We start from the raw sequence: 25,139 nt of genomic DNA, 5'->3' as shown, positions 1-25,139 counted from the left end.
AATTTAGTACCATGATTCTTCAGGTAATTTCATTCACTTTGCAGTGGTGGATATTTTTCTTCACGAGTATTTAAAAAATGACGACGAAGCGCAGACAAACTACCAAGAAAAATTCTTACATATAACATACCAATAACTCTATCACCGTCATCACATCCGTAGGCAATGAAAACTATTCGCTCCACTCATCAATTCTTTGTATCAAATGAAAGTCAAGTTTTCCGCAACCCCTCCTAGGCATAAATTATTACTATAACACCCCCTCCCCTCGGCCGTTTTTAATTCAAAGACCATTTACAATTTTCAAGTACTTCGGCGGTTTTATTCTGCGTTCCCTCATAATACAGTACACTCGTTTAATACGTATAAGTAAGTAGGTAGGTACACAAGCAACCAAGTTTAAGAGTACTTGGAATACATGGCTTTTTGTCAATTTAGAAATTGCTTTCAAAAACAATCGATTGTGAAGGCTTCATAGCACACATAGTAGGCACATACAAGGATATAGTCATCATAGGGTAAAAATACTTTTCACGGAATATTATCGATTTCATATAAATGTATCGACTTTACATGACAAAAATGACAATCTCGTATAAGAAATTTAATTTCACTTTCAAAACAACACTCACTGAGTCATTGAGAAATAAAAATACCCTCGGAATGCTGCATTAATTTCATGAAATACCTGCATTACCTAAAATTTGGACATAGTTCAAATAAATCGAATGTATTACACCTACCAAGGTGATTTTTCTAAATTGCCATTTTATTATCTACGTATTAATAAGACTAAGTAGTAATAGTTGCACCTTACCCAATACCCATCATACACATCCCATCCCTGGTGAATTCATAATAAGTAGGTATACTCGTATAAGCATATTACTCACAGTGACACAACTACCTACCTATTAATACGAGTATAACTCACCGTCACACTATCAAAAATGAATCATTCAGGTATACGATCAAGTGATTAAGCCTGATCATAGTAGGTAAAGGAATGCATAAGCAATCATATCTACTGAAAATATAATCGTGCTAATATTAAAGGAAAATAAAAAACATCAGTGATAAGGAAAGTGATTATGGGCAGGAAATTTACGATCACGATATTATATGTAAAACATAACAAGTGCTCGCATACTTGATTACAAAATAGGTAGGTATACATAAGTACTTAGTTAAGTAGCGAGTACGCATTTGATTAATCTATCGTATCTGAAGGAAATATTTTCTAAATATTCCCTGCACACTCATTCAGGCTCTAATGTAGCTGAGCAAAAGCAAGCAGCGCATTAGCAGATTTAGGTATTAAAAATACTTAGGTACTTTATGTACCATAAAGCACATTAATTAATAATCAATAATCATCTATACTCGAAGAATTGGTTTTAGAGAAGGGAAGGAGATGAAGAGACAGCACAGTGTAGCAAAAGTTGGATCTTGATAGGGCTGGCTCCCTGGAAAAAAATTGGTCTCGGACATTTCTTGAACTGGTTTCAATTTTTTGGCTTTTGTCATAATAATACGTATGTACCTATAGTAACATTTTTTGTTCGTTCACTTGAGTACTAACTTACTAAGTATATGGGTTATGGCATCTTTTGAATGATTCAAACATTTCCTTATTTTTTATGATTTTTTTTTCAAAATTAGTCAATTTCGAGTTTTGCGAAGCACGTAGCTCCTTAAATTCACAAAATAGGCAACCAGTCAAAATAACGTTTTTTGTTCGTCTCCTCACGTACCATCTGCATACAGTTGAATTTTGGCAGACGATTCCCGAAACGCCCTGTATACACCGGTTTTAAAATAGGTACCTTAATAATTTTACAATTTATATGAGCACTCATTCACATGTTATCTTATTATCAGGTCAATTGAGGATAATACGATTATATTGACAGATACATTAGATCTCCATTGTAAAAATGCCAATAACATAACAATGAAAAAATGAAGTACTCGTGGATAAGTAATAAGTGTTTAAGGTTATGTTTTTAAATCATAAAACCAATCGGGTGGATTCGAAAAAACCATAATAAATTCTATAATCTCTGTATTAAAAGATATACCTATAAGTATTCACATATTATTACCTACTTATAGACATACCTATTACCTATACGCCACATTTAAGAAAACATTGTGGTAAAATCTCATTAGGCATTTCAAAGTAATAAGTTCCTATACTGATCAGTTATTTTTTCACGTTCAAAAAAAAGTAACTTCCATGTATAGGTATTTTGTACTTTGAATAATTTATTTCACGGTCGCGCTGAAAGCTATGTACTTAATAGCTGAAAAATATTTCACTATTCAAATGTAAATAAAGTCAATGAATTTCAGACGTAGCTTAGGTAGTTACATAAGAACAAAGCGAAACACGAGTTAATGATAATTACATTTGTTGAAAAACTTTGGCTCAAAAAATTTTCCACTTGCTTGGTTTAAAATATTAAATTTTGGTTTCAAAACTTTCCCTGTTTAGAACGGATGTGTTTTGTGCAAGAGCTCGACATTTACCTACTATACACCTACGTCGCTTTTCCACTACTTGGGCAACACCTATAAAAATTATCTACGCAGAAAAATTCCTCCGTTGGAAAAATGAAATAAAAAACATTTTAAAATTAATTTCCAACGTTATCAAAATTTCAGGATTACAACTCGGCCAGGTAAAGGTATTTGTCGTTTGTAACATCAACTGGGAACTGTTTACGATCAAATTAAAAGTTTTGATCTGTAAATAAAAAATAATGTTTCAATAGGGCAATCTTCATTATTTTTAATGACAAAAAAACACGCGAACGAGTAGATAGATGAAAAGAATAAAATATGAACTCTTTTTTTTCACAGTTCGATTAATAATTAAAAGCTATTTTCTTCTTCGAGAAAAAAAATTTAATTAAAAATTTTTCCGTGTTGAAATCGCGTACAAAAAATCGATAAGTTTGCGCAGATTTCAAGGTGATGTGATTTTTTCCTCATCTCCGTTATATCTTCTACTCGTCCCAAATAATGCTATATCAAAATATAATACGAACGATTTTAACCCGATTTTTAATCGACAAAGGCTTTATTCTTGATTGAAAATATTTCTACTCGAAGGATTACCGACATAAAAATTTTACGGGATACGGGAGATTATCCTGTTCGATAAACATCGGCTAAAATTAAACGTGAGTTATGTCGATGTGATTTAATGTACCTAGTACCTACTACGTATTGACCATACCTATTATGAAGATGTTTTCGCACTTTTGTTAATAAATTCCGACTTAGACAGACAAAAGTAATTAATTATAGATAATTTTGACATCTATGACTACATTACACGTAGTATAGGTATTCATAGATTCAACCTGTATTTAATACATATGTACTTATGTAGTAAGTATAAACACAGAGTGTTAAAAATTTACGTTAGAATGGATCGCGTAGTTACACTTTTTTCTCTTCAATAATTCATTCAGTGGTTGATTGAATTCAAGTTTTCAACTCAAAACAAATCCCTTTTCAAATTGACCTTAAAATTGAGGTACGGTCGAATTATAAATTCGAAATTTTGTTTAGAAAATTTATATGTGACAAAGGCTGTAATTAGGATCCAAAAATATCATCACCAAAAATTGCTCCATCAACTTACCTACTCTTGTTTTTTCAAAAGAACATCGTAAAAATCAGGTTAGACTAAAAAACAAAAATTCGAGGTTCCTTCGAACTTTTTTCAAAATCGCAACCAAGAAACGTTGTTCAATTTCTGCGACAATCCTCGAGATTTTTCAATTCTAAATATTTTTTTCCAAGAGTGAAAGTAATAATCATTCAGAAAAAATAAATGTCCTCCAACAAATAGAAAACAGTTCAACTCTCTGAACGAAACAAAAACTTGAAATTGAATTTTGTAGTTTTTAATTAAGTTGATTCCTCCACCTTGAGAGTTGGAAGGACGAACAAAACGACTCTGGGTCTGAGAATAAAACAAGCTTCTACTTAGGCAGAGAGGTGAATCATGCATACACAAGAATCTGGCGAAGGTCATAATTTATTTTCCAAATTCTGTGAAAATTAAAATTCGTATATCTGATTTTAGAGAAATTCGTTCAAAAACATTCCATCATGCACTTTAAATCCCTGAATCATGAACCAAATACTGACAGATCGGGCTAGTTTTTCATCAATCATCGCAATTGAGAACATTCTCATCTTAATTCTTCAATAGCTTAGGTGCACATTAAGATATAGGAAACCGTTCTGTTGTCCTTTTTTTCAAACTTCTGTAAAATCAATACCCAATACCTACACTACATGGAAAACAATTTTGCTTCCGTTTCGAAATTCGTCAATAATATCGCTTCAGTAAAAACAAAAAAAAACACTGCAGAAATATAGAATGAAAAACTGAAGGGAAAACTTACGACAATACATCGCGTATAAGTAGACAGTTAAAAAAAGGCTGTTGTTTCTCTTGACATTTTTCGAGTACTTCCAAGTCCAGCTCATTCGATTCGACAATTCGATAGATTCATTATTAAAAATGAGTCAACAACTTGATGAAAATATCCTCAGCTTGAGATAATTATCGTGAAAAACTTCGTCGAAGGATAGAAGTGAATTTTTTTTTCATTGAAATTGAAAAAATAATAGGTACCTATATTTTTTTAAGGGGTAGAGATAAATTTATAATATTCTTATTTTCCATCATTCTCGACAAATGGAAGTATTTAGAAATAGGTAGTATAATTTTCCCAAGTAGACGAAACAGGTAAGTATTAAACTAAGTTTGAGATAATGAAAATTTTATATTCCATTCTCCCAATCTCTTCATTAATTCCAAGTGGGAAAATAACAAATACCCAATCAAAATGAAAAAATACGTATGTAGGTAAAATAGATAGACGTTCATGTATCTTTTCCTGTCCCATAAAAAGTTGAAGAGGGCAACGCAAAGGTTAAATCTAATTCTGCAGTAGAAATTGCAGTATCTGACCTATCAATTCGGATCAATACCTATAAGAGTAAATTTGAAATCATATACTCAACTTCCATTTTTATCACACGTATTTCACAAAAATTTGATATGCATTTATATTTCAATTTAAAATCCTTTACAACCAAAAAAGTAAATTAGGTATCGTACAAATAAATATAATAGATTTTTGCATAAAGCATGAATGACATCATGTAGTCCTTGCATTATTGCATTCGCCACGAAATGAGTCACTGCGTATTTACTTAAATAATTTTTTTTAATTATTCGAGGCAGCGTATCAATTTACCAAAGGAATTCTGCTAATGTGATATAATTAGGTTATGGTGAAATGAAAGATATTTTCTAGCACTCGAATAGCTACGATAGAAAATAATAAAATTATTAATTTAATGTCTCCATTATACTAATAAGTTGATAGGTATTATAATAAATCATTAACCCATAATATCGTCAGTTAATTACCACGTTTTTATGCGTGTACTCAGGGACAGCCTTATAATGAAACTTTTCACTCATCTAGGTCTATTCTTTTCTTCGTCTTCAATCAATTGATAAATAAGGAACTTAGCTATCAGTATCACAATTAGGTAGGTTGGTATCGATACAGGCACCTAAACCATACGAACGTATCTATCTATCTACCTACAGGAACTTATTATATGTATAGATCTTCATAGGCCTTGGTGAATTTTGGGTCAGCTATTGCAAAAACAAAGATGCTCATTGCTATGTCATACGAGTATGTCTAAGAAAAATGTAGTAAGTTCAGTTCTTAACTTCTTACATATCATGCTAGCGGCATCATCCATCATGAGACATATCGCATCATTAGCCCAATAAAATAATTATCAAGTGTGAAGCAGGAATAAAGTATCTAAGTACACTAAATTAGTTGGAGTACTTTATCAATCGACTTCACAAAATGTATCCGTACAAAGTAGGTATTAGTAAATCCTCAAAATCAATAAATAGCTTTTTCGTTTTTACCTTTCAGAAAGACAGGCGATGCCATGATGAAAAAAAATAACTAAACCATACTTAGGTACATTATAAGCGCAGAATGTTTTTGAAATAATGTTTTAAAAAAACTAGGTAGGTAATATGTAGATAGGTATACCTATATCTTCTCCATTTTTTTCAACGTTTCACATTATGTTTTCATATTATTTTATTTTACTCATTTTCCTGTATTTTTTATCCCTGTTTCTGCTATTTTTACTTTTTCTTCTTTTTTCTTTCTTTTTTTTTTTTGACATTGAGGATGACAAATTTAATTACTTACTTTACCATTACCACTACCTTACTCTCTCTGGTCTCTACCACTAAGTTGAAAGTAAATATTAACTTCAAGTATGTTGGAAAAATATGTTTTTTCCCAGGAAAAAGGTCACTGGCGATTTCAAAAAAAAAGTTCTTTCTCATGAGGAAAAGAAAAAAAATGAACGAAAAAAAATATTTAGCAGAAAAAAATATGAATTTTTAGCGCGAAACAACACGAAACACTTGGAAAAAAATTGGTTACGAAAGTAACAATTAAATAGGTAATTATTATTGTTCGGCTAGGAAAAAATTATTAAATTTTTTTCCCTCTCGTTTCAATAAATTTTGTTACCAACAAGAATTGAAAAACAGTCCAACAGACAACTTTTGAATCGAATCAGAAAAAAACGAATAATAATACCTAAATAAGGGTGATGATGATGAAACCTACTTCACAACTTAAATTTTCTAATAGGTATCTACCTACCTACGTCAATTTCATGACATATTTTGTAATAAATAGGTACCTACCCAGTTACATGATTATTAAAAATTAAAATTCAAAGACACCCGAACTTAATCTAACCAAAGTAAAAAGCTGAATTTTATGTACACTCCACTTTCAACCCTTCAAATCAGCTGGTGATGGTTTTTAGTTCCTAGTTCTGAAGCCTCTAAAGAGTTTTGAGGATTGCAGTTTCTGAAGAATCTCACATACATTCTTGATTTCTAGCTTAGACTCGAAATTTTAGAATTTGTTAAGATACCTTCTTTGCTACGCGTGTTGCTAATTAAATAATTTGTGTAAATTAAATTCTTGAAAAATTTTTCAACGCAAGATTTGCAAAAATATTGACTCGAGTGCCCTTTACTAATAAATCAACTTTTTACAAAAAAAAAAAATGAACTAAGGCATTGGGTTAGTTTTAATCCGTACAATGTTATAAATTTTTTTTTGGCACGAGAATTAGGTTTAGGTAGTTCATTTATAGCAAGAACACTTGATATTTTTGGACATCATTCGTGCGCAACAAGTGTGAAACTTTGCATGAGCTTCAGTACTCAGTAGCAGGAGAAATTGAATAATTTACAGAGGTTTTCCTTTTTTCAAAAATTATCTTCCATTTCATAATTTCCTCAAGTTCTCCCTTAGATATTTTTTCCTAATTCGTCATGTTGAATACATTTTCTGGATTGTTTTGATGTTTAGAACAAAATTTTCAAAATTTCCCAAGAAATAGCTTCTAGTCTTCTAAATTTCCAGAATTCCATTACAGAAAAACGCATCACGTCATTCTCATAATAAGTAGATAATCTAAAAAGTATATACCGAAGTATTGATATCAAATTCTGGGAAATTTTCATGTTTTTTCGCCTTGGTATTATTTTTGTCGTATACAGATATCGATGAAAATTGCGCTTTCTTTTTGGGAAAAGTTATGATGACTCGTGAGTCATGATGCATGACGTAAACGACATACGAGTATGTATCATTCATCAGCTTTCGGCATTCATTAATATTAAAAACGGTGATTTATGGGTAAATTTTCATATCTATTGCTGAATGTCACAATATTAATGTACGAGTTTTTCTCTTATCGCATCGACATAACTAAACTATGTACGTCTATTCATTGATAGCCGACGCCCCTACGCAATCATGTACCTACTTAATTTTTTTCGAATTCGTTTTTGCACATCTTTCACTAAATTAGAGGCAGGTAGTGTCATAGTCTCATGTGGACCCTTGTCACATGACGTCGCGTCGGGTCGTGAGGATTTCCCTCAACTTCACCAAGACTATAGCGCTGTTAGGAACCAACACATTTCACTTTCACAGATATTGAACTTTGCATGTTTATCTCGTACATATGTGGATATAGTGAGAGGTAGGCTGGTAGGCACAGTTTCACTTGAGCATTTATATCAAGGTACCTACTACATGCCAATAGATAGGTCCACATCCTAAACTTTCAAAATTGTTCTGATGCTCGAGGGTGTTCCAATCTGTTAATCCTATTACAGTGAGATATTTTGGTATACCTCCAAAACGCCGAACCATGTGAACATAAATGAAAGAAGCTTAACCCAGCAAAACATTGCGTGACGAAAATTATTTCAATGGTATTAATAACTCTCTCAACTTTTGCCAAATAGAAGGAACTACCATCCCATTGTTCCTACCATCATCCTAATTTTAATTGAATTCTCATCGACAATTAACGCCATGTTCATCAAAGTACTGGAAAATAACAAAATGTTCGAGCGTATTGAACTACATACATATCGTCTTGCAGTAATCTTATATGTGACGCAATGATTTCGAAATAGAGATTTAGTATTACATATTGAAGAACAAGAAAAAAAAACAGGTAAGTATACATATTTCACCAAAACTAAGAGTGCATAATGATTATAATGAATTGTAGGTAATTCTAAATCTTTGAGTTAAGAAGTCCGAAGAGAATGAAATTTCCATTTTTTTCCTCATCCATCAATTCCATCATTAAGGCAAAAAATTGAAATTTGCCCAAAATGCTATAGAAATTTGAAACAGAAAAAAACGTACGAAGACGATAAAAACACAAGATATGAAAAAGAAGCGTTGAAGGGGGATTCGGGGATAAACCACCCACTCATCTGATTACAAATCATTTCACGTAAAAAATCGTCTTAATAAACAACGTAACTTAGGCACAATTCCACCTATCCCTTCCAAAACACCGTTTTCAAATAGGAACACAACCCTAAACCCATCGTTGAGATCCTCAAATCTTCAAATCACTGTCGCGGTTCATGAGATAAAATCAATATTCCCGGAAAAGCACGCCAACTAGGTCTACCTTATTTGAATCACAATTCTCGTAAACCTTTGTAAATTAAAAAAAATTCCCAAACCGTTCGTAGTTCGTATAAATAATCTCACAGGCATCTAGCTGGTATAGCTACCTTCCAAAATATAAATTCAAATTCCACTTTAAACGTAGTCTGCCTACCCCCTCCCCCTGCTCTGTTCACATTGAAGAAATTCGCCTAAACTGTAAGCCGTGCAGGGAAACCCCCTCACCATCAGCTGTTCAGCTACAACGGGCCTGATTTTGCGCAATTTCCCGGTTTTTTCAGTCAGACTTAGCAGACGAATCGTCTCCCCCGAAATATCGATTTCTTCTCCATGTGGCCGGCTTGTTCGGAGATTCGGAGCCGGCAACGTGCAAATGTATCTTACCTAGCTGTATATCCGACTCCAACATCCTGCACATCGTTAAACGCTACTAATTAGATACCTCCACCTCTACCTTTAGACTTTTCATTTCGTTTGAGAATTTTTACGTTTAATTAGCATCCTTTTGACTAAACATCGACGCATAATTGTTGTAGAAGAGGGGAAAAATGAAGCAAAAAAACACGGTGCCTATATATTTCTGAGACTCAGCTAACTACTATATTACATTCGAAGATACAAGATACACCGGTATGCCTTCCTCCCAAACACGCCAACGTGCTAATATTTATTTAAAACCAGTTTTTAAGCGACACTTGGAGCTTCACATTCCAGAATACCTTTGTGGAGTGGTAGAGTGCACAAAGTCGTTAAACACTTTTCGCTTTACATTCAATGAATTTCAAAACATACGTGTTTTTACCTATGGTTTTGTAGTTCAACGAATCACGAGGTACTTAATACTTTAAGTTACCTATATTTACCACGTGCATGAAGTACGTAGGTACATAGACAGATATACATGTCTAGTACAGTAAACGTCTCGAACGTCTGAAGTATGCAAATATTTTGCCAACAACATTAGTATAGGTAGATAACATTTATATGTAAGATATGTCATTCACTTGTACGTTCTGAATCGAGTTCATTATTGTCTTTATAAAAATCTAATTTTGGTTCCTATAGACAGACACGGGTAGGGTACATAACCTACTGAGACCTAAAATCAATCCTTGTTCGAAAATTTTTCAATATTTTGAAAAATCTCTACAGAGGCAGATACCTAATTATGAATTTTAACAGAGAAAATTTCTTTCTTGGAATCAATTAGTGTAGGTACCTCGTTTTTTTTCTTTTCATGGTTTAATACTTAAGCTTTCAAAAAAATTAAAGATTTCTTCGTCTATTGAAATTTCCATTTTTAACGATTTCGACCAACGTATCGCACCTTTACGCGAATTGTGAAGATGAATACAAGTTTTTCTGGCTAGTTATGCTTCGAATCTTAGGTAACCATACGAGTAAATATCATTTATTTGGGTTTTTATATATTTTAAAATATTCAGTACCATTTCCCGAGGTCAACTCGGCATGACACAATTCAAACGTGTCCTTTTGAATATTCACAAACTGATAAAACATTAAGCTAATGGCAATGGTAAACTGCGTAATCAACCATAAATTTTTACCCCTGAAAGATAAGAGAAGCAGACGACACCTAAAAACGAACGAAACGTGCAATGGTAGATAGATACGTCTATGTACGACGTAACATGAAAGTACGTACTATGCAACTTCACGCATAGGTATAAATTGTGTAAGTACATAGGTTTAAACTAAAAAAATAATTTAAAATGAACGCTAAAAAAAATTTTTTTTTTAAATTGTTCGCAATTTGGAAAATTATCCTACTTGAGATGCGATATTCAGAATCAGAACCATTGCCTGCTACACCATTGAACATGTAATAGTGAAACAGACATACTTAGTTAAATTTCTTTCTTCCACCAGAAGCTCATAAATAAATATTCATAAGAAGTTACAAGAATTATGCTGATACTTTTAAGAGTTCCGCAAGAACTTTGGAACTTTTTGACACAAAGTCATTTTCAAAAATATGTGTTAGCTAGTTGAAAACGTCATTAAAACAGACAATAAATCATTTGACTCGATACTTCCGTTTTTTGTCAAGTCAGTCAGGAAAAAACAAGAGAGCTACCCACCTTCGTATACCTACATATATTACGTAGGTAAACTAAGAAAGAACAATACTTATTCATTTAAAAAAAATCACACTATAGGCTACATGGTTGGGACGTGAAACATAGTTCTATGCACTCAGCGATCGATTAGGCAACGTAAAAATATATCACCTCTATTTGCGATTTACAAATACGAAATTATTTAAAATTTCAAAACATACTTAGTATGAATTTTTGAAAAAAATTAAAATACAAATACCTAAAAAAAAAACAAGGCCTGAAATTAGATGAGTATTTTTCAAATTTTATGAAAAAATTCAAGCAAATCGCAGGCATGGGAAAGAAGCTGACGATACTAAAAGTAACTTCTGCTGAAATTCAACATCTGTTGTTAATAAAACCTATTTAAAGAACCATAAAAACGATCCGGTCTAATTCCTAAGCCGGCATTTGAAAAAATATTGCTTAGATTATCAAATTATTCAGAATTTATGTAAAATTTGAAACCAAATTCGTTCAAGATACCTAGTTACATTTTCATTTTCATCGTTGAAAATTTAACCCTCGAAATACTTGAACGATAAATTCAAGTATGTTTCAACTTGAATCACATCTGAATGATGAACAGTGAGAAAGATGAGAAAAGACATGAGTTAAGGTTCAAGATGTTGCAACATGTAACATTTAAAATACGCCGGGTTCTAATTTTTTACCACCATAACGTTGTTTTGACATCACGTATCCTATTTCACGTTGAAAACAGCAATTTCTAAATTGTAAGTAGGTATTTTTAGAAAAATAAGTTGAAGAGATGAGAAATAATTTTTCGACTTACGTTCTCGGCTGCTGTACAGATGCATATCAGATGGGATAGCACGGTGAGAAAAACGAATTTGAAATACATTATGAAGGTGGAAAAATTGAGCTTAATTTAAAAAATTTTTTAAACGATGATATTAAAATATTTCTTATTTTCACGAATCTGTCGAATTATAGAACAAGAACAAGCGGGTTGTTTAACGAACTTTACACTCAATGAATCTAAACGAGCGCGAAGCAAGCTGGGAACCGTACACAGCAGTGCTGCCAGACAGAAAACTGTTTGCGTTGTAGAAGAACAAAATGTCTTTCTGCTTTTTTATAACTCGTTGAAATACGTAGAATAAAGTGTGATTATAGTGAATTTATTTGCATGAAAGTGCACGTACACTGTACAACTACACATGCTAAATTGCTCAAGTTGCACGTATCATGTAATAATGTGATTCATACCAGAAAAGTCTCAAATTTATGCTCAAGGTACAAATACTACGCAGAATGATTGAACCTTTTCAGCGTTAAATTTAAAACCGGTCGTGTTTCTAGTCCGGATATCTTAAATTTTCGGTTAGGTATTGTTCTGAAATAATAGCGTTCTGATCACGTTTCTGATTGTTGTTAATAGTCGTTCTAAAGACAAAAATTTAAAAAAAAAAAATAATAATAGTCTACATTTAAAAACTCATCATCTTGCCTTGCCTACTTTATTGATTTAGGTATTAATAAATTGATCAACCAACCTTTTCTTCCCTCTAGAATAAAGGCAAAGTCATAAAAATTTAGGATTGGAATGCTTTTTCAAGCATACCTACTAAGTATTTCTGTTCACAAAAATATTGTTTCGATAGCTAGGCCTAACAATAATATTTCATTTTTTACAATACATATTTTTTGAAATCTCATTAAAATAGTGGTGGGTAAAAATTAAAACAAATTGACATTACTAAAAAATAAAAACTGAATTATTGGAAAAAACATTAAAATAGACAAGAAACTAAGTAATTCTTCCTTTTTGAAATTTTAAAATTTTCTGAACACTAATAACGATGTCTATACCGAGACTTGAAAATCAAAACTTTCGAAACCTAAATGTTACGAAGCTGGACATAACAAGTTTCCAATCACGTGTTTCTAATTACTTACCGTTTTCATTAATAGGCAGGTCCATTGACCTTAAATAATAGATTATAGTGAATGCCACCATCAAGCATTATGTATTCATACATCAAAAAGAAATAACAGATGAACTATATGTTGCCTACCCAACAAATTGAAGGAGAAAATCACCACAAAAAATGATTTTACACGAGTCAATTGTTCACCGTAAATATTGAGAAAGAGAACAGATTGTACTTTTAAAACTACATAGGTATGTACTCGTATGTGATATGGTAGTTGAAATGAAATCAAGTTCGAATAATTTTCAGCCCAACATCAAATATGATTGGAATACAAACTACTCTCTAATTATTGTTGAGAAAAATACTACCTTCATTTCATGAAGAAGTAATAATTTTTGATATAAATAGATACCGAACGACTGGAAAGTGAAAACTTTTGGAGAATAAACAATAGGATTTCAAGTTTCGAAAATTTTTTTATATAATGCATTGCTGCATTATTCATCATTACTCATCACTTAAGTACTTTTTTATATTTCAGGATAAATTTTGCTCAATTTCAATTTTTGAAGCACTACACGTAAACTATTTTGTTCACTAAAGAATTTTCTATCCAATCAATTACATATTTATGCCCAAAGCCCCTTCAACCTTCAGTACCTATGGTTGCTAAAAATCATGGTTATGAAACTAATTTTTTGAAGTGATTACAGATCCAAACCATGGCAAATACTAATAGAATAACCAATTTCTGATAAAGTATGGACCCATCAAGATGACAGCAATCAGAAAAAGCGGAGATGCGAGGCAAAAAAAATTGGTACTACGCACGGTAAAATCACAAAATTCACTATGTCAAGACAAGACGTGTACAATGCAGTGATGCTAAGTTACTGGTAATGTATAATTGGGTAACTTACTGGTAACTTACTGGTAAGTTACCAGTAATTTAAGTAACTTATAAAGTTTCACCAAAATGGTTCAGAAGATCAGAATTGAGATGATGGTTACCTTAAAATCATCCAAAACTCCCAACAACTGACAGAAATGGCTAGGGACTTGAGCAGATTTCCCAATTTCCCAATTCTACTCATTTGGGCTAGGGCAGAACAAAAATTTCTGCATTCTGCCCCTCCCACTCATTTTTCAAAAAATTCCTAATCACAACGCACCCCAACAATAATTTTCAAAAAAAAAAAAAATTATTGATGATTTCTCAAAATTTTTTCAAAATGAAAATTCCTTCACTTAAAAATGAAAAAATAAAAATGAATTAAAAAAAAAACAAGTAAAATAATGCTTGATTTATGATTATTGATTTTGCTCAATTTCTGGAATTCCTTCACTTCTTTGAGTTCTTTTTTAGTTTAGCAATTTTTTCATCTTAAAAAACCTAGGAAAATTTGATAGCTGTGGATGCGGAAACTTTTCAATTTAAAAAGTAAACTAAAATCAGTCATGAATCATGATGTGAGATTGTGAGATACTGACATTTGAATTTCAAACCACAGTTTTTCAGGAATTCCTCACAAGGAAAACCTAAACAGCCAAATTCAAGAACAAAATTATAGGTACGGCAAAGAAATCAAATTTTCTCAACATCAATTGTCTCTCAAGTTCAAGTTCAAACCACACAGACACAGCATTTAAAAAGAAAAAAAATAGAACTTTTGAAGATTTGTAATAGGTACCTTGGTACCTACCTATTTATTTACACATTGAAAAATTGTAACTTGTTGTATCTGGACAGCTATAGGAGCACATGCAAATGTCCAAAATTACCCTTGTCAACATTTCTGTTGAAAATTTATAAATTACCGCGGTAACTTATGGTAATTTATGTCATGGTAACTTACCGGTAACTTACTGGTAAGTTCTCGGGTAAGTTACCACGGTAAGTTTCCATGCATCACTGGTACAATGTAAATGAATCGAGATTCAAGAAGCGAATTTTCATCGATAGGCAAACAGATTACAGTACAGCAGATTTTTCTTTTGTTTGATTCAATTTTTACTCGAATTAATTTTTTCCTTTTTCGTAATGAGCAAGGTATGGGGGTTTTGCCATGGCGTTGTATTTTGAACTCCAAACTCCAAAGTCCTGAAGTTGAAGATCTTATATTTTATTCATCATGAATATTAATTTTAATAATTCATGATTCATCCTTCCTGATCCTGACCTCAAAGGCTAAAATAATTTCATTATATTCATTTATATTCTAATTTCTAAACAGTTGAACACCAAAATTTGAATTTTTGTTTTGATATTCCCCCAACTCCCCTCCCCTTTAAATTCGATAAATTAATAATTGAGGAGCTCATTGCAAAAGTAGCCCTTGTCACATGAACCTATGCAATCTCCAAAGCTCTCCCTTGAGCGTACCCAGTATCATGAATGTAAACTCTATAACGCAATTCCTCTCAGGGCTACTCAGGGTAGATCAACTTGACGGTCATTTCATCATTACAACACGATCTTCGCAGTTGGCAATAGGTGCAATCGAGTGAAACGGGTCTAAAAATTCATGTGACAAGGGCTACTTTTGCAATGAGCTCCTCAATTGTAAATTTTGTAAATTATTATTGTTATTTTTATTATGTAATCTTTTTCAAAACAATTTTTCAAAAATTTTTAAATTACTATTTTATATTTTTTTATTTATTACAAAAAAAAATTAGACCGGAGGCTGGGACCAGCTGAAACAGTCAACGCCAAACGCCAATTTGAAAGCGTACGCGATCCAGATGAACACGCACACAATCGTGGCTGTGTTGAAAAAATTGAAGTATCCTCTTCCTCTGGGCTGATGCAATAGTTCGTATGAGAAATCTGAATTGTTTCAATTTTCGAGTTTGCTCAAAATCAGAATTATTAACAAGTAGATTGAAGTTTGTGTATTTCAAATTTTGTACTTTTTGCAGTCAACTTCTCTGTCATAATGGATGAAGAAACAGTAGGTGTTGTTTATCAATTACGAAGTTTTAGATTAATTTAATTACAACATGCGTGTCATCATGTTTCCTCTTTTCTTTTATTGATATCATTCTCTGAAGTGTTCGTTTTTGCCAAATTTTTACTGTATGATAATACATATGTAGCATCATTTATTATGACCTATTATTACGTTTCTTAAATGTATTATTATTTTGTTTTAGATGATTGATTTCTCCGTGAAAAAGAAGAAAAAGAAGAAGAACTTCGATTTGGATGCTGCACTTGGAAAAGGACCGGATGATGGAGAACTTATGGATACATCGACGACCCTCGATAAAGAAAACCAGGAGCCGGCCGCTAATAACGAAGACTTCGACGGTAACGATGAAGTAACATCTTATCAGTTCTTACTTTAATTCTTATCTAATGTACTGTTTATCATTCAGATGGGTCCCTAGATTTGGACAGTTTTGGAAAAAAGAAAAAAAAGAAGAAAAAGACCACTTTCAATTTGGATGAGTTGGATAACGCCTTACCTGAAGGTGGAACTGCTTCAAACGATGGTTTCTCCGTCGAACCCCAAACGGGTACAGAAACAATTGCCGATGTGAGTAACTAAATTTTTTTAATATATATTTTCATTTGTTTTGGCAATATCTGACGATGGTTTCTGTCCTACTGTCAAAACAGCAAGAAGATTTCGATTTGGACATGGACTTTTCGAAAACGAAGAAAAAGAAAAAAAAGAAGAAAGATCTAGATGAGTTAGTTGGTGAAGAGGTAGATAGAAAACTCGAATCGAAAGATGAAGGTAAATATACTTGATTATGAAATAATACATAACATATTTCTGATTTTGTAATATTATGTTAACGTAAACGCGAAAATTTTTGTTGGTACATGCTGCACTGAAATCGAGGTGCCATCAGTCGTTGGTAATAATTAATAATGAAACGCGAGTGGTAGCATTATGGAATTATTTTTTAATAGTATATTTTTAATCATTTGCAGCAGAGGATGAAAGTCAAACATGGAGTGGATCTGATCGAGATTATACTTATGACGAACTACTCACCAGGGTTTTTGAAATTATGCGTGAAAAGAATCCAGATATGGTAGCGGGTAAAAAACAAAAGTTCATTATGAGGCCTCCTCAAGTCGTACGAATTGGTACAAAGAAAACTTCTTTCGCCAATTTCAACGAAATATGCAAAACGTAAGTTGATTTTGAATACGCCTACGAATTCATCATTTCGATACCTACGTAAATGCGTTGATTATGGTTTACAGGTTGCATCGTTTACCCAAACATTTATTGGATTTCTTGTTGGCTGAGTTAGGTACTAGTGGTTCTGTAGATGGTAACAATCAATTGATAATTAAAGGACGTTTTCAACAAAAACAGATAGAAAACGTTCTTAAACGTTATATTAAAGAATACGTTACTTGTCATACTTGTCGGTCTCCTGAGACAATTTTACAAAAAGATACTAGATTGTTTTTCCTTCAATGCGAAACTTGCGGGTCGCGGTGTTCTGTCGCTAGTATTAAATCAGGTTTTCAGGTAATGATAAAATTTATACAAGAATATATTACATCTTTTCTGGAACAATTTAATTAATTAATTGCCCTTTTTTCAACAGGCTGTTACTGGCAAACGTGCAGCAATCCGTGCCAAGACTGTGTAATCACGATCGATATTCTGAAATTTTGATTCTTAAAAAACCTCCAATTTTCAGCGAACGAAACTGCTTTAGCTTAGTGTTATCGAATATGTTTTGTTATTTTTTTAAATTGTCGCTTGATTTGTAATTGTCTGTGCTTTTCTCATGTAATGAAAATTGTATCGCATTCAATGCTAGTTTATTGAATTTTAAATTATGTTAAAATATCATTTTTTTTATGTTCTGTGAAAAAGTGTTTGAATAACGCCTTTTGTACTCTCCTTTGAAACTATCTTTAAACTACATATTTCCTTATTCTCGATTTTTATTGAGAATACTAATTAATTAATTGGTCCATGTGATACAATGATATAAAATTATTTCGACAAAAAGTCTCGCTAGATTTCAACCATCTCATTATGTGAGATGATTTCAGGATGACTAGAAAAATTTCAGTTCATACCGATAGAAAATCAGCAGAGTGCTTTCTTCACCGAAAATTACTTGTAAAACTATCATCGTAACCAGCGGCCCTGCTGATTTCTCCCGTATGTTCGAACTGTTGAATTAACTGCCGGGATTTTTTTACTTTTTGGTACCTACCTTTTTTTTCCTTGTCTGATAAATGATTGTGTAACTCAGTGATAAGCGATCAGGTGAAATTACGTTTCTCAATTGTAAATAAAGTACCTAATGTTGATAGTCGCAATAAATATTCGATTTGAACAAGAGTTCGTGAACTGATTTATTGAAAAATACATGATTTGATTATATATCAGTAATGACACGACCTTGGTATGATGAACGCTTCGTTTATAACACATCAATTCGAAGAAGTTTCAGAACTGTTGTCAGGACGATTCTTCTCAACGTATCCAAACTGATTTCAACAAGAAGAAACACATAAATGTGAAAAACGTCTAGGGTGAATAAGAAATAGCTTGATATATATATGCACAAACCATAATTTAAATTGAAATACACATTTTCGTACGAATTTCATAACAGAGAACTCCCCAGTTTGATTGAACAATTTTTTTACAGCGCACTCGGCCATGATTTTATGTCTATCTACAGGATTCCCATGTATTCTGGCTATCGATCTAACAGCGTTTAAATTCCTAAAATTGAAAGCAGGTTTATAAAATTCTGAAGGAAAATGAAAACAAGTACAGAAGCACTTTTTTACCTAGATACAAGGATCATTTTGCTTGGTAGACGTCTGAAAATTTCCATAAGTCGGTCATGAATTTGATCACCTATCTTCCTCAAATTTTCCTTTTCCTGTTTTGACAGATTGTAGAAGGAGGATTTGAAAGATCGGCCTCCCATTTTGAAGAACATTGCTAAAATATCGTCTTCATTTTTTTCCGTCGGAATATATTTCTGCAGCAGAGCCATGCAGAATAATCTGTAATGTTCTTCTGTAGGGGATGAAGATAATTTGAAAAAATTACAATTTGGAATTGGGAATGAACACAACAGAATGGTGACAAATCAGTTCCATGGTACACATAGTAAGTTAGTACACGTACCATCTACCCCAAGCTCTTTGGCATATTTTTTCATATCAGCGTGATCATTCAACACAACCGAGCGCCACAAATTGGACAAACTATTCCTATTATCTTCTGGTAATGTTTCATACAAACCATGATCCAAGAGTACCAATTCTGCTAATCCATCCTTACTTTTTCTAATGAGAACTGAAATCATGAAAATATTTTAGTAATTAGGTAGTTTAAGTTTTAAATAATTATGATTGATATTTACTATTTCCTGGATGTGGATCAGCGTGAATAAATCCCGTATGAAAAATTTGTTCGGCAAACATGGTAAATAATTTTGTATCGATATCACCCAAAGAAAAATTTGCATTTAAACATTTTTCAGTCTCATTTATTTTTATTCCTTCTATGAATTCTGTGGTGAGAACTCTCTGATGGAAAATTCACATTTATATTAATAGATAACTGTTTCATTAGAAAATTAATTTAAAGCATGAATTATCCAGTACGTACATGACTACTTTTATCCCAAAATACTTTCGGAACATATACAAAACCTAAATGATTAAGATCTTTGGCACACTTTTCCGAATTTTTGCCTTCGTTAACAAAATCAAGCTCTCGTTCCAAAGGGTCGTGTAATTCCTACAAATTTAATAATTCAAGACCAGTCAGTCACTCGTATAGTGAACATGTATCACTCAAGTAATGAAATTAAAAAAAAAAAAAACTTCACTCACATTTATTAGCCATTCAAAATCAAATTTTGGAAATACCCAGCCGGCGAATCTCAACAGAACCTTCACTGTAGTGATGTCACCGATAAATCGATCTCTTAAGTCAATATATTGAGCTTTCACCGCAACATCTACTCCTTCTTTAGTTTTGGCTTTAAATACCTAAAGAATTCGAGAATTAATTATGATAGGATTACCGCAATGAAAATTTAATAATCCAACATACTTGAGCAATACTGGCCGCTGCAATCGGAGTTTCATCGAAATAAGAAAACATTTCAGTGTAGGGAACACCAAAATCTTCTAAGAACAGTTGTGTTACTTCGTTTTCCTTTCGAACGAGACATTTATCTTGTAATACCTAAAAAACAATCATCAATTTCAATTCAGAGATCTGTTTCAAAATTAGACATCAATATATATCACCTACTTTGAGAGTTTGAGTGTATTCCTTTGGTAATACGTGATCTAAATTAACTAATCCTTGTCCTAATTTTATATACAAGCCGCCATTCATTAAACATCCGTTCAATATTCGTTCGGCAGATCGTTGATGAATTTCATTAAGAATTTTCAAGTACTCAGTATTGGTATCCTCCAAGTTTCTTAGAGACCACCAATAATCCGCAGAGATTGTGAGACCAATCTTCGCTGATCTACGTACATAGCATGCAAAATTTCAATAATATCGTACTATAATAATTATATCAGCAATAAAAACCGGAAAGTATATTAATAGATCAAAACCTTATAAATCTTCTGAGTCCTCCAAAAGTAACGTTGATATGGCGTTTATTTTCATTGCTAATACTATAATATAGAGTAGCACAGCCACAGCCGGTAACTGTCGTGATTACAGTAGTCTTCATAAACTTGGTTCGATTTCTACCAAACAAACTGGATCTGTTGGATACATAGACATTTTTCACACTCTTCAAGAGAATCTTATTCAAAATCATGATTAAACTTCAACACTGAAATGCAAAAATCACAAAATAAGATACAAAATTATTTTACAGAAAATTAAGTTATAAATGGATGATACAACCTTTCGCAAAATAAAGAAGTACTACGATGGTTTTTGTTCTTTCAATGATCCACAGTGATTCTTCAAATTCATTAATGGTTTGATTTATAATCATAAAGATCAGAATTTTGAATTCAATTGAAGTTTTCTGTTTTACAAGGTTCTATTATTTCATCATATTTCAACTTTCAAGAGCATTTTACTTGTTTTGATTTTGAGTTGATAACAATAATGAGTTTGTTGATGATTGAAAATTGAAATTCACATTTTCATTCAAGAAGCATTTTGTTATTTTGATAATCTAATACCTGATTGGTTGAGCATACACAAGAACGGTTTACTATTGGTCCAAAATCCAAATCAATGCGCATATTTCAAATGTGCACACTGCACGCCTACAGTGTGAATTTTCAATTTTCTTTCTATCCTTTGCTTATCACTAAATGGCGCTAACTTGCCCTGCCATGCAACTTGACAAAATATTTATTTGTTTTTATGGCTAACTTTTAAGATTCTGCTATCGTATTTCCAAGTTCTCAAATGTTAATATCTTATGATTAATAGTGATTCAAAATGTTCATCAGAAAGTTCCTCACAATTCAATTCTACTCCGTACTTTCCCGGCCCAGGAAATATGGTATAAAAAGTACTCAATTCATGAGTCTTCATTACAAACATAACTACCTAAAATATTATCTTTGTCACAATTGTAATACATTAAAATTACGTGATCCTTTTGAAACATCTCTGAAGAAACATTTCTCTAAAACAGCTACGTTCGGAATTAGTAATGCTATTGACGAAAAAAAGAATTTTGCTGCGAGCTTCCGCGAAATAGCTTTATTACTAAATTCCGAGGAAACTGAAATCATGCACTTATTTAAAAAACACCCTAAGCTGTTGACCAATTTTGATTTGGAAAACACTTTGGCTAAACTTTCTCTCCTTTTGAACCAGTTTCCTAAACCAACTATCAAGAAAAACATTTGTGTCCTGGAACTTCCACTTGGTAAGTTGCGAATCAAATATATTAGTTGATTTATTTTTTACGCAATTGATCGTTTACCAAGTATTATTCTGATTTATTTCGCAGATGAACTCGAAGGTCGATTAAATGCAATGAAAAAATGGGAATTGGATGATGCTACTTTCGGCGAATTTCTACCTCTTTTTAAAATGCCGTCAAAAGATTTCTATCGAATGTCTGCGAAATTTATCGTTGAAAAGAATATTGTTAAACATAAAAATCGAATAGTTTTCATTGCTAATGAGATGCAAGTTTGTAAACTAAGGAATTTCTACTTAATAATTTGAAGAATAATCCAATGATTATTTCAATTAAAAAATCATTTTCTGTTTCAGTGTCCTGTGGAAGAAGTGGTGGAAAAATTTTTGCAATTTAAATTTCTTCTATTTCGTAACTTTCGCGAGATTGAAAGCAATATTATTGTTTTAAAGGGTAGGCCTATAATATATTTTTGATCTGATTATTTGGTAAATAACTGGGTGGATTCTTCAATGTTGAATATTTACAGAGTTTGGAATACCTTCTGAAACTTTTCTTCAAGAATTTTCAGTCTTGAATGTGACTTCTGAAAAACTGAGAAGGAGATTAAAGAAACAGCTTGAATGTGGTCTGATAAACAATCTTTCGCTTATCCATTGTGCTGAAACACTTTTCGCCGAGTAAGTTCAAGTATCTGATCTACCTCCATACCTAATTTTCATTCCTCATATTTAGTTAGATTAACGAGAATATTTTATAATTTTTCAAATCTAAATATTTTGTTTTAGTAAAATTCAACGTGAAATAGAAAAAAATAAAATACTTAGTGGTTGGGCATCCACCGAAGAATACATTTCTCATGTATTAAATCTGACTCCTGAAGAAATAATGGATCTAAAAATGGCTCATTCAAAAATTTTTAATATGGATATCGTTAAAATGAAGAAGATGTTGGAATTTTTGCTTTCATGTGGCTACACCACAAAACAAATAAGTCTATTCCCAACTATATTCAATTATAGCTACCTGAAAGTAAAAGTAAGACGTTATTTTTTTCAATGCACTTGCATATTACTATATGATTACTATAACACAGACATGAACTTTCAGGAACGTTACGCTGAACTTGAAAGTTTTGGAATCACTTTGCCAAAACTGACAGTACTGTGCCTTAACCAGAAGATTTACGATAGATTAATTGAAGGATTGAAGAGGAAAAAAACAGAAGAAATTCCAAGTGAAAAAAAGACAACTAGAAAAAAACTCCAATCAAAAGAAAAACCATCGGCATAGGCTACTTTTTTCATTTTTATACCGTTAATACTAGAAAAAAGGAAGAAAAGTCTGAATAAAAGTAGTAATTTCTCAATTTTGAACACGCGTAATTTGTAATTCGAAAACAAAAATAATTGTGAATTTTGTAAGTAATAATAAATGAGCTGTTTTTGAAAGTTATAAAATTGATAATTACTATCTTAAACGTATATTCTTTTTATATAAACATATCACTGAATAACAACATAAGGACATATAAAAAATTAGAATTAATACACCATTTGTAGAATTTACAGTTAAAGTAGGTACACAAATATTAATAACGCCAGTTAACAAATTTCCAGCTAGAAAAAAAACTAGACCGTTATAATTGATAGCTTCCATGATTAAAGGAATGACTGAGACATGTTTCTCATTTTTTAGTGAAGTAACGTTAAATATGTACAAAATGAATTCCTGCGATACACCATGGATCAAACTTATTAAACTAAGACTGATGATCCAAAAAATATAGCCGCAATTGGCAAATTTTCTAGATACACCGAAGGTATATTCTGACAACATTGTAAAAATAGTACAAACTATAAATGCTATTAAGAATTTGTACATAGAAGAAAAATATTTTTCAAACTTATCTCCTTTTCGAGGTAAATAATGTTTAATAACAATACCGCAGAGGTAAATCACCTCGTAGCCTAGAAGAGAACAAATACCTTCTTTGTTACTGGCAAGAAATCCAACTCGAGAAGGGTCATCGTTTACCCAAGATTTCACTCCAGCATACAACATGAATTCGTGTAAGGACAATGAAATTACAATTAGCACATACACCGTGTTTATTCTATTTACGAACAAAATAAGAAGCTCGTTCAAGATTGCCAAAACCGACAAAGAAATGAAAAAATTCCAATGCACTCCGTACTCGGAAACATTCTGGTGATACTGAACAGCAGCAGTGGCAATGTATCTGCCCACACCGATTATGAGCAGAGGCATTACTTTCTTCAGTGTAGACAGTATAAATGGAAAAATTTTCACCTTTTCTTTGGTAGTTTGTTTCGTGAAATGAGAATTAGTGAAAGCATTAGATATCACATAGAGTCCAACGCCAGTGTCCATTAAACCATATCCATAAATTTCGGTTTTCAAGTATCTCTCCGGGAAGCATTTAAAATCAGCAGCCAAAATGCAAATAATGGAAAACGAGTTGACTATCGATCGAAAACTAGTAATGCATGGTAACTTGGAATCCTCCACGGTAACATGTTTCAATATCCAACGAGCATTTTTGACGTTCATCGTTGAGTATAAGCATAACAAAGCTGTACAACTAACGAAACAAAGTAGTATGTAAAATAAGTTCAAGTACTCCGACAAAGTCGTTAGTAATAGAATTTGAGGAATATAAATGGACGCAAATTCAAGACTTAGATTATTGATTGAATATGATCCACGAATCTTGGATGTAACAGTGGTTGAAAATAAAGAAAGCACAAATGGTAATTGACTCAGTAAAAAAATCTCCAAGAACGATGCTCCGTCATTATTCGAAAATCTTTCTTCTTGAAGTCTTCTGTAATCGTCGGAATGCATGTTTCCAGCTTATTTATATAATTCTAACATTCGGAAGATCCTTCTTTCGTGAAAAATTTGCAATGTATGCATCACATTTTTACATTATCCTCCCAACAATAGAAGAAACCCGAATTCACTTTCAATTTCGAAGAAGGAAAGAAGTAAGAACAATATTTTTGATTCTGGTGATAAAAAGTGATAAAATTGATAACGCCGAACAAATTCCCGTTATGCAGGGAATTTTTATTGAAATAAGAGATATAAATGATTTTCAATGATGGCAAAAC

General features: G+C 32.1%; 5 protein-coding genes across 5 annotated transcripts in view; 2 read left to right on the top strand and 3 right to left on the bottom strand.

The window, feature by feature from the left end:
• The window catches only part of LOC135838508 (GILT-like protein 1), a 35,548-nt gene extending 23,252 nt beyond the window's left edge, over nucleotides 1-12,296 (bottom strand). Inside the window, exon 1 of the mRNA XM_065354174.1 lies at nucleotides 12,021-12,296. Coding sequence (XP_065210246.1) covers nucleotides 12,021-12,089 — 69 coding nt within the window. The 5' untranslated portion in view covers nucleotides 12,090-12,296. The remainder of the gene's footprint in view (nucleotides 1-12,020) is intronic.
• A 3,608-nt stretch (nucleotides 12,297-15,904) lies between these two features.
• Nucleotides 15,905-18,455, top strand: eIF2beta (eukaryotic translation initiation factor 2 subunit beta). The gene is made up of 7 exons (XM_065354190.1): nucleotides 15,905-16,079; nucleotides 16,282-16,438; nucleotides 16,507-16,667; nucleotides 16,751-16,871; nucleotides 17,072-17,276; nucleotides 17,351-17,624; nucleotides 17,704-18,455. Exons 1-7 carry the CDS (start codon nucleotides 16,065-16,067, stop codon nucleotides 17,746-17,748), a joined length of 978 nt encoding a protein of 325 aa, XP_065210262.1. The 5' UTR covers nucleotides 15,905-16,064; the 3' UTR covers nucleotides 17,749-18,455.
• Nucleotides 18,445-21,211, bottom strand: Adck5 (aarF domain containing kinase 5). Its single transcript, XM_065354186.1, has 11 exons — nucleotides 21,018-21,211; nucleotides 20,717-20,943; nucleotides 20,400-20,625; nucleotides 20,196-20,330; nucleotides 19,973-20,131; nucleotides 19,746-19,877; nucleotides 19,498-19,663; nucleotides 19,260-19,430; nucleotides 18,914-19,148; nucleotides 18,687-18,845; nucleotides 18,445-18,604 (listed from the first exon to the last, which is right to left on the bottom strand). Exons 2-11 carry the CDS (start codon nucleotides 20,926-20,928, stop codon nucleotides 18,538-18,540), a joined length of 1,662 nt encoding a protein of 553 aa, XP_065210258.1. The 5' UTR covers nucleotides 20,929-20,943; nucleotides 21,018-21,211; the 3' UTR covers nucleotides 18,445-18,537.
• A 206-nt stretch (nucleotides 21,212-21,417) lies between these two features.
• Nucleotides 21,418-23,681, top strand: LOC135838524 (uncharacterized). Its single transcript, XM_065354189.1, has 6 exons — nucleotides 21,418-22,005; nucleotides 22,090-22,274; nucleotides 22,359-22,455; nucleotides 22,532-22,682; nucleotides 22,791-23,040; nucleotides 23,113-23,681. Exons 1-6 carry the CDS (start codon nucleotides 21,570-21,572, stop codon nucleotides 23,293-23,295), a joined length of 1,302 nt encoding a protein of 433 aa, XP_065210261.1. The 5' UTR covers nucleotides 21,418-21,569; the 3' UTR covers nucleotides 23,296-23,681.
• LOC135838523 (phosphatidylinositol-glycan biosynthesis class W protein-like) lies at nucleotides 23,470-25,058 on the bottom strand. The gene has a single exon (XM_065354188.1). It carries the CDS (start codon nucleotides 24,868-24,870, stop codon nucleotides 23,473-23,475), a length of 1,398 nt encoding a protein of 465 aa, XP_065210260.1. The 5' UTR covers nucleotides 24,871-25,058; the 3' UTR covers nucleotides 23,470-23,472.
• Between the last annotated feature and the right edge of the window lie 81 nt (nucleotides 25,059-25,139).

The sequence above is a fragment of the Planococcus citri genome, chromosome 3 (genome assembly GCF_950023065.1).
Source record: "Planococcus citri chromosome 3, ihPlaCitr1.1, whole genome shotgun sequence".
Taxonomy (NCBI): Eukaryota; Metazoa; Arthropoda; class Insecta; order Hemiptera; family Pseudococcidae; genus Planococcus; species Planococcus citri.
This window is presented reverse-complemented; position numbering and strand designations above follow the sequence as displayed.

Coding starts and splice junctions, on each gene's coding strand:
- eIF2beta (XM_065354190.1), top strand. Junction 16,872..17,071: donor ACTCGAATCGAAAGATGAAG/GTAAATATACTT, acceptor AATCATTTGCAG/CAGAGGATGAAAGTCAAACA. Junction 17,625..17,703: donor GTATTAAATCAGGTTTTCAG/GTAATGATAAAA, acceptor TTTTTTCAACAG/GCTGTTACTGGCAAACGTGC.
- Adck5 (XM_065354186.1), bottom strand. CDS start 20,928: ATGATTTTGAATAAGATTCTCTTGAAGAGTGTGAAAAATGTCTATGTA. Junction 19,878..19,972: donor ATTTTGAATGGCTAATAAAT/GTGAGTGAAGTT, acceptor TTAAATTTGTAG/GAATTACACGACCCTTTGGA. Junction 19,149..19,259: donor CAAAGAGCTTGGGGTAGATG/GTACGTGTACTA, acceptor CATCCCCTACAG/AAGAACATTACAGATTATTC.
- LOC135838524 (XM_065354189.1), top strand. CDS start 21,570: ATGTTCATCAGAAAGTTCCTCACAATTCAATTCTACTCCGTACTTTCC. Junction 22,006..22,089: donor TGTCCTGGAACTTCCACTTG/GTAAGTTGCGAA, acceptor TTTATTTCGCAG/ATGAACTCGAAGGTCGATTA. Junction 22,456..22,531: donor CAATATTATTGTTTTAAAGG/GTAGGCCTATAA, acceptor GAATATTTACAG/AGTTTGGAATACCTTCTGAA.
- LOC135838523 (XM_065354188.1), bottom strand. CDS start 24,870: ATGCATTCCGACGATTACAGAAGACTTCAAGAAGAAAGATTTTCGAAT.